The following is an 11,274-nucleotide window of genomic DNA, read 5'->3' as shown; positions in this document are numbered from 1 at the left end:
TAAATCAGTTCCAAGCCCTGGTATTTTCTCAGTATAAAATCCAACTGCTGCAATATCCCAATATTTTATATTCAGCCTTAAACCCTGACAATTCTTCAATAAAACCGTGGAAATGCTGCGATTTTCCAGGCGCTCCTTTGGCTGCCAGTGCCGCTCCCCGTGCCCGGTGGGGGATGATCTGGGGCAAAGCCGGGGGTTGCGGGGAGGTGGCTGCGGTTTTCCCCGGGGAAGGGGATGGATGATGGATTGTGGATGGATTGTGGATGGTGGATGCGGGCCGGGCTGAGCCGGGCTTGGCTCCTCCCTCTCGCTATTTATTCCTGCGCCGAGCTCCGGGACTGAATCACCTCGGAGCGAGCGGGCAGCGCCCTCCCAGCCGGTGAGTGCCGGGGACACGGGGACACACACGGGGACACGGGGCTCGGGGACACGGGGAGGGATAAATCCAGAGAGGCGAGAGGGGTTTGAACCCCCATGCGGGGCTGCCTCTTTCCTTGCCATGGCCGCCTAAAAATTGACATTTCCAGCTGCTCCTTAAAAGCCAGAGCTCCTGCCCGGTCCTTGTTTACTCAGCGTTTACTCAACGCTGGCGCTGCTGGGGAATTTCTTCTCCGAAGGTTTTGCCTTTTCCCAGCTGCTCCCCCATTGTTTGAGGGGGTGAAAGAGAAAGAAAGGGGCGAGGACGAGATTTTTCAACTCATACGTGACATTTTCAGGGAAATTCCGATTTCATTTCGGATCCCCAGAGCCTATTCCAGGCCGGAATTTTCACCCCAGCATCGCCAGGAGGGTCGGGACGCCCCCACCCCCGAGCATCTTCCCACCTCCACCTTCCCCACCTCCCTTCTCCCCCCTCCCCTCCGCCCTTCCCAAGGTTATTTCCAGGGGTATTTTGGGTATTTTGGCACCCGGCTGTTGGTTTTTCCCCTACAAAGCGGAACCTCCTCCTTGCCAATGCCGAGCACATAATTGCAGCTTGCGATCGCTCCTCGCAGCCTCCATTTTCCGCAGAGGGAGCGCAGAGCTCCTCCAGCACGGATAAAAATCAGCTCCGGCACAAACCACCTGAATTAATTCCTCATTTCCAGCATCCTCCGGTTGGGCGAATTTGGGGGAGGAAGGTTAAAAAAATTATAGATCGAGTGTGAATTCACTCGATTCACTCCATCTATAATTTAATATTAATGTCATGGTCAGGCCATAAATAGCATTTCCGAGCAGAGAGATCCCAGCCCCGCGTTTTTCTTCTCCGAGAGAAATCTGGGATTTTTTCCTGGGAGAAAATCCCGGATTCCCAGGAAGCAGCTCCTGAGCCTCGTCAGGGGTTTGTGCCAAGGAACTCATTTATTTGGGGCGAAGCTCCTCGCTCGCCAATTAGCGCTGTGCCCTGTTTATCAGAGCTCTAAAAGCAATTAGAGGAGCAGGTCAGCGCTGCCAGGCGCTGTAACATTCCAAGATTCTCAAATCAGCCTCAAACCCTGCGATTTCTTCCAGAAAACCACAGCAGTGCTTTGCCAGAACCCCTCCTCAACCAGGGCCTCATTTTTTTTCTCCCTCGGAACTCATAACGGGGAGTGATATCTCCAAAACCAAATTTTTAAAAAAGCCAGTTTGCTGCCTTTTCCTCCTCCATTTTTAATTTTCCCGAGCACCCAAGGAGCTGCTTGTTTTTCCCTGCCTTTTGGCTATTTTTAACCCCCCTGATCTCATCGCTGCCCCCAGCGGGTGGGTGCTGCGGGGTGAGGGAGGCAGCGAACCCGCTCCGGAGCGCCTTGAGCCCAGATTTTTCCATGAAAAAACAATGCCGGAATTCCTGCCCTTCGCCAGGGAAGGGCTTGTGCGTCTCCCCAGCCTTTTTATTTAGGGTCTTGCTAACGATCCTATCCAAACCACTGAGCTTGAAGGGCTTTAATTCAAACATTTCTGGACATAAAACCAGTTTGGGGGCTTTTTGGCATGGGAAGGGGAGAAAAAGCATCATTAATGAATCCAAAGAGATTAATTTGCTTTTTGTGGCTCACAAAGCTGTGTCTAGGTGGCAACAGGAAAAAATATGGTTTAAACAGGGGTTTGTTTGGCCTTTTTGGCTGCTCAGGAGAGCTCAGCATCTCCTGCCTGCCTTCAGGTTATTCCTGGCCGTAGGAAGCTGCTCCACTAATCGCTGCAAAAAAAGGAAAAAGAATTTAGGACCCAAATGGAATTGTTTTTTGCTGGAACACGAGCCAGAAGGCGCATCCAGGGATGCTGTGGAACGCCCACCCACACCGAGAGCGCTTCTCTCGCCCTCCCCAGCAGGCAAGGGGCGATTTTGGGGAGACAGCTCAGCCGCGGGCAAGATGGAAAAACCCTTTTCCATGGCTGCACTCGCACACAGGGGAGCAGCGATTCGATGCCCTTGGCAGTGCGGGGAGGCATCCGGAGGGATTTGGCAGCTTGGGAGGTGTTCCCGAGGTTTTTCCCGAGGATTTGCCGCCGGGGTGGATTGTTGCACCCAGGGGCGGGAATGGCTCGTTGGCCACCGGGGTTTCAGCCTTGCCAGCCCCCGGGCGAGCGTGGAAGATGCCCAGAATGCCAGAAGCAAACGCTGACTCAGTGGATGTTCTGAGTCAATGGATGTTGGCAAACACTGAATTTCAAAATTTCCGGTTTTCAGCTAAGGCCTTGCCCCATTAGCAGGAATTTGGGGTAAAACGCGCTGAATTTGGGAAAAGAAACCCCCCGGGGCCAGGCTGGGCGTTGTCCTCCCGGCAGCACCGAGTGCTCCAAAGCTTTGGGGTCGGGCTGGATCCGTTCATGGCGCCGATCGTGGCACAGCAGGAATTTCATTGCTGCCCTCAGATTGGCCAGGGCAGGTTTGATAAGCGGGGTTTTACCTCAAAATCTCCCAAAAGCTTTTCCTTCACCACTTAAAGCTGCCAGCAGCAGGGGTCCTGTTGGGGGATATATATAAATACATATATAAAAATAAGTATATATATATATATATATATATATATATATATGTGTATAAATAGATATATACATTGGATAGATATATACAATCGATAAATAGATAAATAGCTATATACAATAAATATAATACATATATACAAACATATCTCAATAAATACACATATATATAAAAATACACATATCACACACATATAAATATAAAATATTTTACATTTATGCATAAATAAAGGGTTGGTGAGAGAGGATAAATACACATTTAGTCCAGTGCTGTTTGTTCTGCAGCTGGGTTTAGAGGGACCAGCCGTTTTTTTCTGTGACCCACAAGCGAGGGAGGGTTGCTCCGGGGGTGTGGCCCTGCCCTGACGCTGTCCTTGTCCCCACAGCCATGGCCAGGCTCCTCGGCACCCGCTGCCTGCTGCTGCTGCTGCTCCTCGGCGTCTGCACCGACATCGCCTCGGCCAAGAAGAGCAAAGGCAAACCCGGCTGGGGCACGGGGAGCCACCGCCAGCCCAGCTACCCCCGCCAGCCCGGCTACCCCCAAAACCCCAGCTACCCCCACAACCCGGGCTACCCCCACAACCCCGGCTACCCCCATAACCCCGGCTATCCCCACAACCCCGGCTACCCGGGCTGGGGACAGGGCTACAACCCGTCCAGCGGAGGCAGTTACCACCAGAAGCCGTGGAAGGCGCCCAAGCCCAAGCCCAGCTTCAAGCACGTGGCGGGGGCGGCGGCGGCGGGGGCCGTGGTGGGGGGCCTGGGGGGCTACGCCATGGGCAGGGTGATGTCGGGGATGCACTATCGCTTCGACAGCCCCGACGAGTACCGCTGGTGGAACGAGAACGCCGCGCGCTACCCCAACCAGGTCTACTACCGCGACTATCGCGACTACCGCGGCCCCGTGCCGCAGGACGTCTTCGTGGCCGACTGCTTCAACATCACCGTCACCGAGCACAACATCGGCCCCGCCGCCAAGAAGAACGCCTCGGAGGCCGGAGCCGCCGCCAACCAGACGGAGGCGGAGCTGGAGGCGCGCGTGGTGACCAAGGTGATCCGCGAGATGTGCATCCAGCAGTACCAGGAGTACCGGCTGGCCTCGGGAGTGCGGCCGCCCCTCGCCGACGCCTCGCTGGCCGCCCTGCTGCTCCTCGTCCTCTTCGCCCTGCACTAGAGCGCCCCGCGGCTTCCAGGTGTCACCCGTGTCCCCGAGGGGTCCCCGCCCCGTTCTCGCTTGCGGTTGGTTTTAGGTGAGGAGCACCTGGGGCGCTCCCTGGAGTACCCGGTTCAGGCAACGGGATGAAAATTTCCTTTTCTGCCCCAAACGCGTCCCCGGGACGGCGCTGGAGCCCAAAACCGCGGCCTTCACCACCTCCTCCTCCTCCTCGGGGACACCCCGAGAGGGACCAGGCAGAGGGGAGCTCTCCTTGGCGTCCCTGCAGGAGCGTTTCCAAAAATGCTCTTTGTTAACAGGCAGGGTTTTATCTCACCCCTCAGTGCCCACACCCTCTCTCCCTGGGGCACCCCAGCACCTCAGGGCATTTCAGAAGGGCAGCTATGGGGTTTTCAAGCTGCAATTTGAACCGTTTAATCCTAAAAAAATAATTCCTTTCCCTGTGTATATGAAGAGCTGCCACTCCACACCCTGCATGCTGCAAACCCCCTCTGCAGCAACACACCAAAATAAAGTCATTTTTTACTCCCTGTCACAGCGAGGCTGAAGCACCAGGCAGTCTTTAGAGGCAGAAAGTGCTGCTGAATGCCCCAAACACCCCCAAAAAGGTGTTACAGCCCGAGGAAAAGCTATTTTGGATGCTCTAGGTGATAAGTCACGTTCATACTTCAGCACCTGGACCTAAAGGACATTAAAATGCAGCAGAAAGGATTCTCAGGGGAGTCAAGCACGTACGTAGCAAGAGACTGAAATCGGCTAAACCACAGCAGTACAGCAAACAGCATCGGGAAAAACAGGCCTGGGAAGGGAAAGGCTTAAAAAAAAGTCACATTTGTGAGTAATTCCTTTGCCCTGTGGAAGCAACGGGTGAAATTCTTGCTTCTTGTGTCGATGCTGGGCTGGGGACGAGCTGTAACATCCGTGGCACTGCGCTTGTTGAACTGAGCTCGATTTAATATCTCTCGTGTATTTTTTTTTTTTTTTGCAAGGCACTGAATAACACTGTCCTAAATGAGATATTTTTCTTTTTTTTGTTTTGTTTGTTTTGCATTGGTGTAAGCTAAGTGAAGATATATTATATATATTATATATAAATATATATATAAACAGAGAGAAAATTAACCTTTCAGGATACCCACCGGAAAAGCAGGGCTTTGAGGTGCCCCATACTTTGTGATAAGCGGATGTTTTGTAAACCCTGTCACGGTGCATGCCCGGGATTTGCCGTGCTGAGCCTTTTCTAAGTGTTCCACGTCTGGTACAAATTAAAACGGATCAAGCCAAGGTGCCCGGCAGCCTCCTTCGTGCGCCAGCCCCCGGCCGGCCCCGCGGCCCTGAACAGAACAGAAGCGGCTTTTTCCACATTTCCCACATTTTCCACCCTCCCTGTCTCTCCTCCCTGGCCTGAGGGAGCCTTTGTTCCCTTCCAGCACCAAATCTGGCCCAAACCCCACAATCCCAGTTAACCTTTTCTCCCCCTGCTCCCACCAATGGTATCGCTGCAATCCGAGAAGTGTTTTCTAATTTCTGTCTTGTTCCAGTTTCTGTCTAATAAAGGAGTTTTTACATTTGCTGTTTCAGTGGCATTAAGCCTGACCCAAGCCCTGCTTAATCATGGAATCCTGGGTACTTAATAATGGAATTCTGGAGTAGTTTGGGTTGGAAGGACGCAAAATCCCACCCAGTGCCACCCCGGCCATGGCAGGGACATCTCTCACTGTGCCAAGCTCCATCCAGCCTGGCCTTGGACACTTCCAGGGATCCAGGGGCAGCCACAGCTTCTCTGGGAATTCCATCCCAGCCCCTCCCCACCCTCATTCCATCCCAAATCCCATTTAAATCTCCCCTTTTCCAGTGGGAAGCCATTCCCTGTGTCCTGTTCCTCCATCCCTTGTCCCCAGTCCCTCCCCAGCTCTCCTGGGGCCCCTTCAGGCCCTGCAAGGGGCTCGGAGCTCTCCCTGGATGCTTCCCTTCCCCAGGTGAACATTCCCAGTTCTCCCAGCCCGGCTCCAGAGGGGCCCCAGCAGCTCCACATCCTCTGAGTGGGGTCCCAGCTCTGCAGGTGGGGGTCTCAGCTGAGCGGGGCCCAGGGGCAGAATCCCCCCGGAGCTGCTGCCCAGGCTCGCTGCAAATTGGTCTCAATGGGATTTATTCAATTTATTTGTATTTCACAGCCAGAGGACCCCTCCTCTAACAGCCCCAGCTCTGACAAAGCTGCAGCCCTGTGGTAGGAGGAGTAATTCCCCCAAAAACAGGAAGGAAAAAGCTTCATCCCATCCAAAAGAAAGCAAAAAAGGAATGAAGAAAAAAAACTTCTCAATTTTCCGAGATGAACTCTTGGGTATTACCAGGAAGAGGCTCCCAGCACTTGCACCGTGAACTCCCCTGGGGAGGGTTTGACCTCAGCAGCAGCAGAACTATAAATTTCTCATTTTTAACCCCAACATCCCCATCTTCACTTTCCTCCCTCTCCATCATGAGAAACATTGGCAATGCTCAGATGAGCTCAAAAATAACACTTCCCCCTCTCTGCACACACAGCACTCCGGATTTTTTACCCATCACAGGGGTTTAGGGTGGTTTTTGGAGCCCTTTGCTCAGCAGGGAGGGTCAGAACTTTCCTGGCTCTGGGAACACCCAAGTGGGGTGACACGCTCTGAACTCTTGTGTCCTTTAAGGACAGCTGGATCAAATAACCCCTCTGGGCTCCCTGGAGTGATCTGGAGAAGCAGAGAAGTTAATTAATTAACTAAACACTCCAAATCCTGGAGAGTGCACAGGAGCCACGCACGGAGGATGTTCTGATTTACCAGGATGGTAATAAATAAATACACCCCAAAATGTAAATACTCCCCCAAAGTCTAAATAACTCAAAAAATTTAAATATACCCCAAAGTATAAATACCCCGCAAAGGGTAAATACCCTCCGAAAGTGTAAATACAATAAAATCGGAGGGGTTTTTTTAGAGTCTTCTCCAAATCTCTCATCACACAGCGCTTTATCTCCACAAATGAACACACCCCCATCCAGGCAGACCAACTGAATACACTTTTCCTGTCTAGAAAAAGCGGTAAAAAGGAATTCTGGTGCACAGTTGCCCATTTTGCAGAGAACTGGAGGAGGAATAGTCTGATTTAGAGGCTTGGGTTGCAAAGCAAGAGCCCGGAGCTCAGCCGGGGCTGATTTTATTCCTGCGGCGGCTCCGGTGTCGGGATCCTGAGCCGAGAGCTCCATCTCCCGTCCGAGCCCGGCTGCAGCGCCCGGGGTTGCTTTTACACGGCTGAATATCCCAAAAAAATGCGCTCCATGACCCGGCTGAGCTGTGTGTCGCTCACTCGGGCGCTTTTTGGGAGCTGGGGAATGCCTGGGTTTGACTCCACCACTCACCTGGAAAGCGCATCCCGAGGGATCTCGGTGTCCGGGGATGCTCGAGGTCAGTCTCGCTCTGCGGGCACGAGCTGATTAACCAGGGCTGATTAACGAGCTGATTAATCGCCGTTAAGGGTTTGCGGTGGTGTGGGGTTTTTTGGTTGTTTTTTGTTTGTTTGTTTGTTGGTTTGGTTTTTTTTCCCCTGCAGTTAAGGGTTTGGGGTTTTTGTTTTTGTTTGTTTGGTTTTGTGTTGGTTTTTTTTTTTTTTTTCCCCCTGCAGCGGGGGCTGGAAATGAAACTGGGGGGAAGAATGGAGCTTTTGGGTTGGAGGGACCTTAAATCCCATCCAGTGCCACCCCTGCCATGGCAGGGACAACTTCCACTGTCCCAGGCTGCTCCAAGCTCATCCAACCTGGCCCTGAACAATGCCAGGGATCCAGGAGCAGCCACAGCTTTTTTGGGAATTCCATGCCAGCACTTCCCCACCCTCCCAGCCAGAAATTCCTTCCCCAAATCCCATCTAACCCTGCCCTCCGGCAGTGGGAAACATTTCCCCTTGTCCTGGCTCTCCGTGACCGTGTGAAAAATCCTTCCCACGTCAGAAGCATCCCCGTGTCTTGTTCTTTGACAGGAGGGGAAAAGCAAGAAAAATTCGGGAATGTGTTTTAGGAAGTGCGGGGTCATTCCTGTAGCATTTCTGAACTCAAATCAGGGCCAGGAGCAGAGAATGCTCGTCAGGGATGCAGACACTGAAGCTTAACCCGGTTCTGGATGCAAAATAAAAAATTGAAAAATGCAAATCTGAGCTGTGGCCGGAGGTTCTGCCGGGTTCGTTCGGTGTTTTCAAACGAGCCCGCGGTGCATTGTAGGCGTGGATGGGTTTGTATAGCCTAAAAGCTGCTCCTCACCAGGGATGCTGATGATTCAGACAAGGCCTTGGCCTCGGGGGCATCCCTGCTCCAAAAGGCTTCTGAATCCCTTAGGAGCCAAATAACTTTCATAATATTTTTTTAAAATACTGTAAAAGAGTCCCCAAAATAAATATCTATTGTCTGGGGTTCCTTTCAACTCTCGCTAGAGGTGAGGCCAAACCCCCTCCCCTCCTGGGCAGATGATAAGGACACTCACATCCCCAAAACTCCCAAGAGAGATGACCCACTCAAACACCCAGCCTCAAAAACCCTTAGTGAGCACTCACCTGCATAATTAAGATTACACCTGCCTAGAAGCTTTTTTGGGATAATTTTCCACCTGGCACCACTTTGTTTTCTGTTCTCACAGCAATGGTTGAGCTGCTGTGCCTAAAACCTGGATTTGGGGAAGGTTTAAGCCCCCCAGGACAGGGATTGTTGAAGAAAACGCAGCTGCTGGAGGACAAAACATCCCTCACTGCTCTTTTCCGTTTCTTCCACGCAGGATTTGCCTCGTCTCTGACAAACACAAAACACCTGAGAGAGGCTCAGTCCAACAGCTGGGTGTGTTTTGGGCAGGAAATGCTGAAAATTGGGTTATCAAGGATTGGGATGGATCGTATCAAAGCTAGAGGGATGGGACCAAGCAGGGTTTGTCCCAGCCAGCCTCCCTCGGACATCCCCACTCCCTGCGTGGCTCCCGGTGCTAAACACGATGGATTTGGTTAAAATCAGAGGATGTCTCAAGGCCAAACTTTATTGCAAGGCGGAGGGCTCCGTTTCTAATCCCCACACCCCCTCCCCGCGAGTCCCAGCGCTCTTTTGGGGAGAAAGAAGCAGTTTTTGGTAAAGCAACGGGAATCCAGGGTCCGGAATCGCTGCGGGTGCCGATTGCCACAGGTCCTTGCAGGGCTGGCATTGCTCAGGTGCTGTCCCGGCTGGGGTTCGCAGGATGCATCCGGTCCCTGGTGGGGTTCGTAGGATCCATCCGGTCCCGGGTGGCGTTCCCAGGATCCACGCGGCTCCCGGTGAGCACCGGCCCGGCTGCCCAGCCTCTCCCCGCTCCCCAAGCCACATCCAATCCCCCAGGCAGTCATTTCTCTCCGAAAGGCCGGCGGGCGCGGCCGGCCGGGGGTCCCCGTGCTCCTCTCAGCGCTGCAGCCCGTGGCTGACCAGGCAGGCGCCCGATGCCAGGAGCAGGGCGAGCCCGAGCCCAGCGCGCCGCTCCCCGGGGGCTCTGCTGGGGGGTCCCCGCTTGCCCCCCAGCTCGGGCCAGCCCCCGGCGTGGAACCCGCCCGCGGGTGGCGGCTGCCGCGCCGCCGGGATGCCGTGACCCAGGCGGGACGGCCGCGGGCGACCCAGCAGCCCCATCCCGTAGCCCGCGGCAGCGCCGGCCGCGATGGCTCCGGCCACCTTGGAGCCGCGGCCCGGGGCGCCCCCGCCTCGGGACACGGCGCGGAAGCCCCCGCGGAACCCCCCGGTCCCGGGGCTCCTTCCGCCGGCCCCGCTCCTCCCGCCGGCCCCGCGGCGGCCGCCGGCAGCGTCGCTGAGGAGGGCGAGCAGCAGCATCACCGCCCAGCACCACGCGTGGTCCGGGGGCCGCATCCTGCCCCACCTGCGGAGCAACGAGGGGCGCTGAGAGCGGAGATCCCGGCCCCGAGCAGCGCCAGCCCGCCCGCCTTTAACGGAGTTCTTGGTTTGAGGTGCTTTTTGTGTTTCATTTACGCATTTCACACCTCGCTGAGTCACCTCCGAGTTGGGAGGCACCCGCAAGGATCGAGTGCAACTCTTCGGTGGATTGGTTGACGGGGAGGTGTTGGGTCACAGGTTGGACTTGGGGACCTCAAAGGTCTTTTCCAACCTGGTTCATTCTGTGATTCCGTGAGTCTATGGGTCCGTAATTCTGTGGGTCCGTGTGTCTGTGAGTCCGTGTGTCTGTGGGTCCGTGAGTCTGAGTCTGTGTGTCTGACAGTTCGTGGTTCCGTGTCTCTAGTTCTGTGAGTGACACACGCAGGGAGGGATCAAATCCCCAAACTTGGTGTTATTAGCACCAAGCTAACCTCAGTGTCTTTTATCTCAAGATATTATCTCTATTTATCTCAGTATATTATCTCTATACATTATCTCTATTATCTCAATATATTATCTCTAGATATTATCTCTATTATTTATTTGTATATTCATTTATTGTCAGGTCACTACGTATATATAATATAGAATTATATAACATCTATATCATAATTATGTATATATTATATACATATTATATAACAATATGTGATCGATAACCAGTAATTTCTAATAGAGACCATTAATATATAATAATAGATAATGTGTATTATATAGTATTATATTATGATATTAATAAGTATATAATTTGATTATATTTTTATGTATTCGTCCATATTTTATATATTATATTGATGTGTAGTTAATACATTCCAGTGGAAGGTGTCCCTGTCTATGGCGAGGGGTTGGCCTGATTGATCTTTAATGCCCCTCCCAACCCACCTCATTCCAGGAGTCTGTGATTTAACGCATTACTGCACATTTTTACCTCATCCCATACTTTTACCAAGCAGGGAGGGTGGGCACCGTGGGGCAAACAAACCCTCCCAATGCCCCAAATTCCCCCAAAGCCTCCACTCCCCTCAGCCCGCTGCGGAGCTCAGGAGCCCCGGGATGAGACCCTGGCCCCGTCCCGCCCCCGCAGCCCCCGGCTGAGCAGACAGACTCATTGTGCTGAAGCTGCTGAGCCATCGCGGGCCCGAAATCATCCCCGGAACAGCAGTGGCGGTGTTGACAAAAGCTTTTAACAAAGCAGAGCCCCCCTGGCCGGCAGCCCCGGCTGTGTCAGCGATTCCCTCCC

At 53.3% G+C, this 11,274-nt stretch overlaps 1 protein-coding gene across 1 annotated transcript; it reads left to right on the top strand.

The window, feature by feature from the left end:
- Positions 1 to 305: 305 nt before the first annotated feature.
- On the top strand, positions 306 to 5,691 carry PRNP (prion protein (Kanno blood group)). The gene is made up of 2 exons (XM_014892119.2): positions 306 to 379; positions 3,336 to 5,691. Exon 2 carries the CDS (start codon positions 3,338 to 3,340, stop codon positions 4,121 to 4,123), a length of 786 nt encoding a protein of 261 aa, XP_014747605.1. The 5' UTR covers positions 306 to 379; positions 3,336 to 3,337; the 3' UTR covers positions 4,124 to 5,691.
- The last annotated feature ends 5,583 nt before the right edge of the window (positions 5,692 to 11,274 follow it).

This window comes from Sturnus vulgaris, chromosome 28 (genome assembly GCF_052056855.1).
Source record: "Sturnus vulgaris isolate bStuVul1 chromosome 28, bStuVul1.hap1, whole genome shotgun sequence".
Taxonomy (NCBI): Eukaryota; Metazoa; Chordata; class Aves; order Passeriformes; family Sturnidae; genus Sturnus; species Sturnus vulgaris.
Note: the sequence above shows the minus strand (reverse complement) of the source record. Positions and strands in the feature narration are given on the sequence as shown.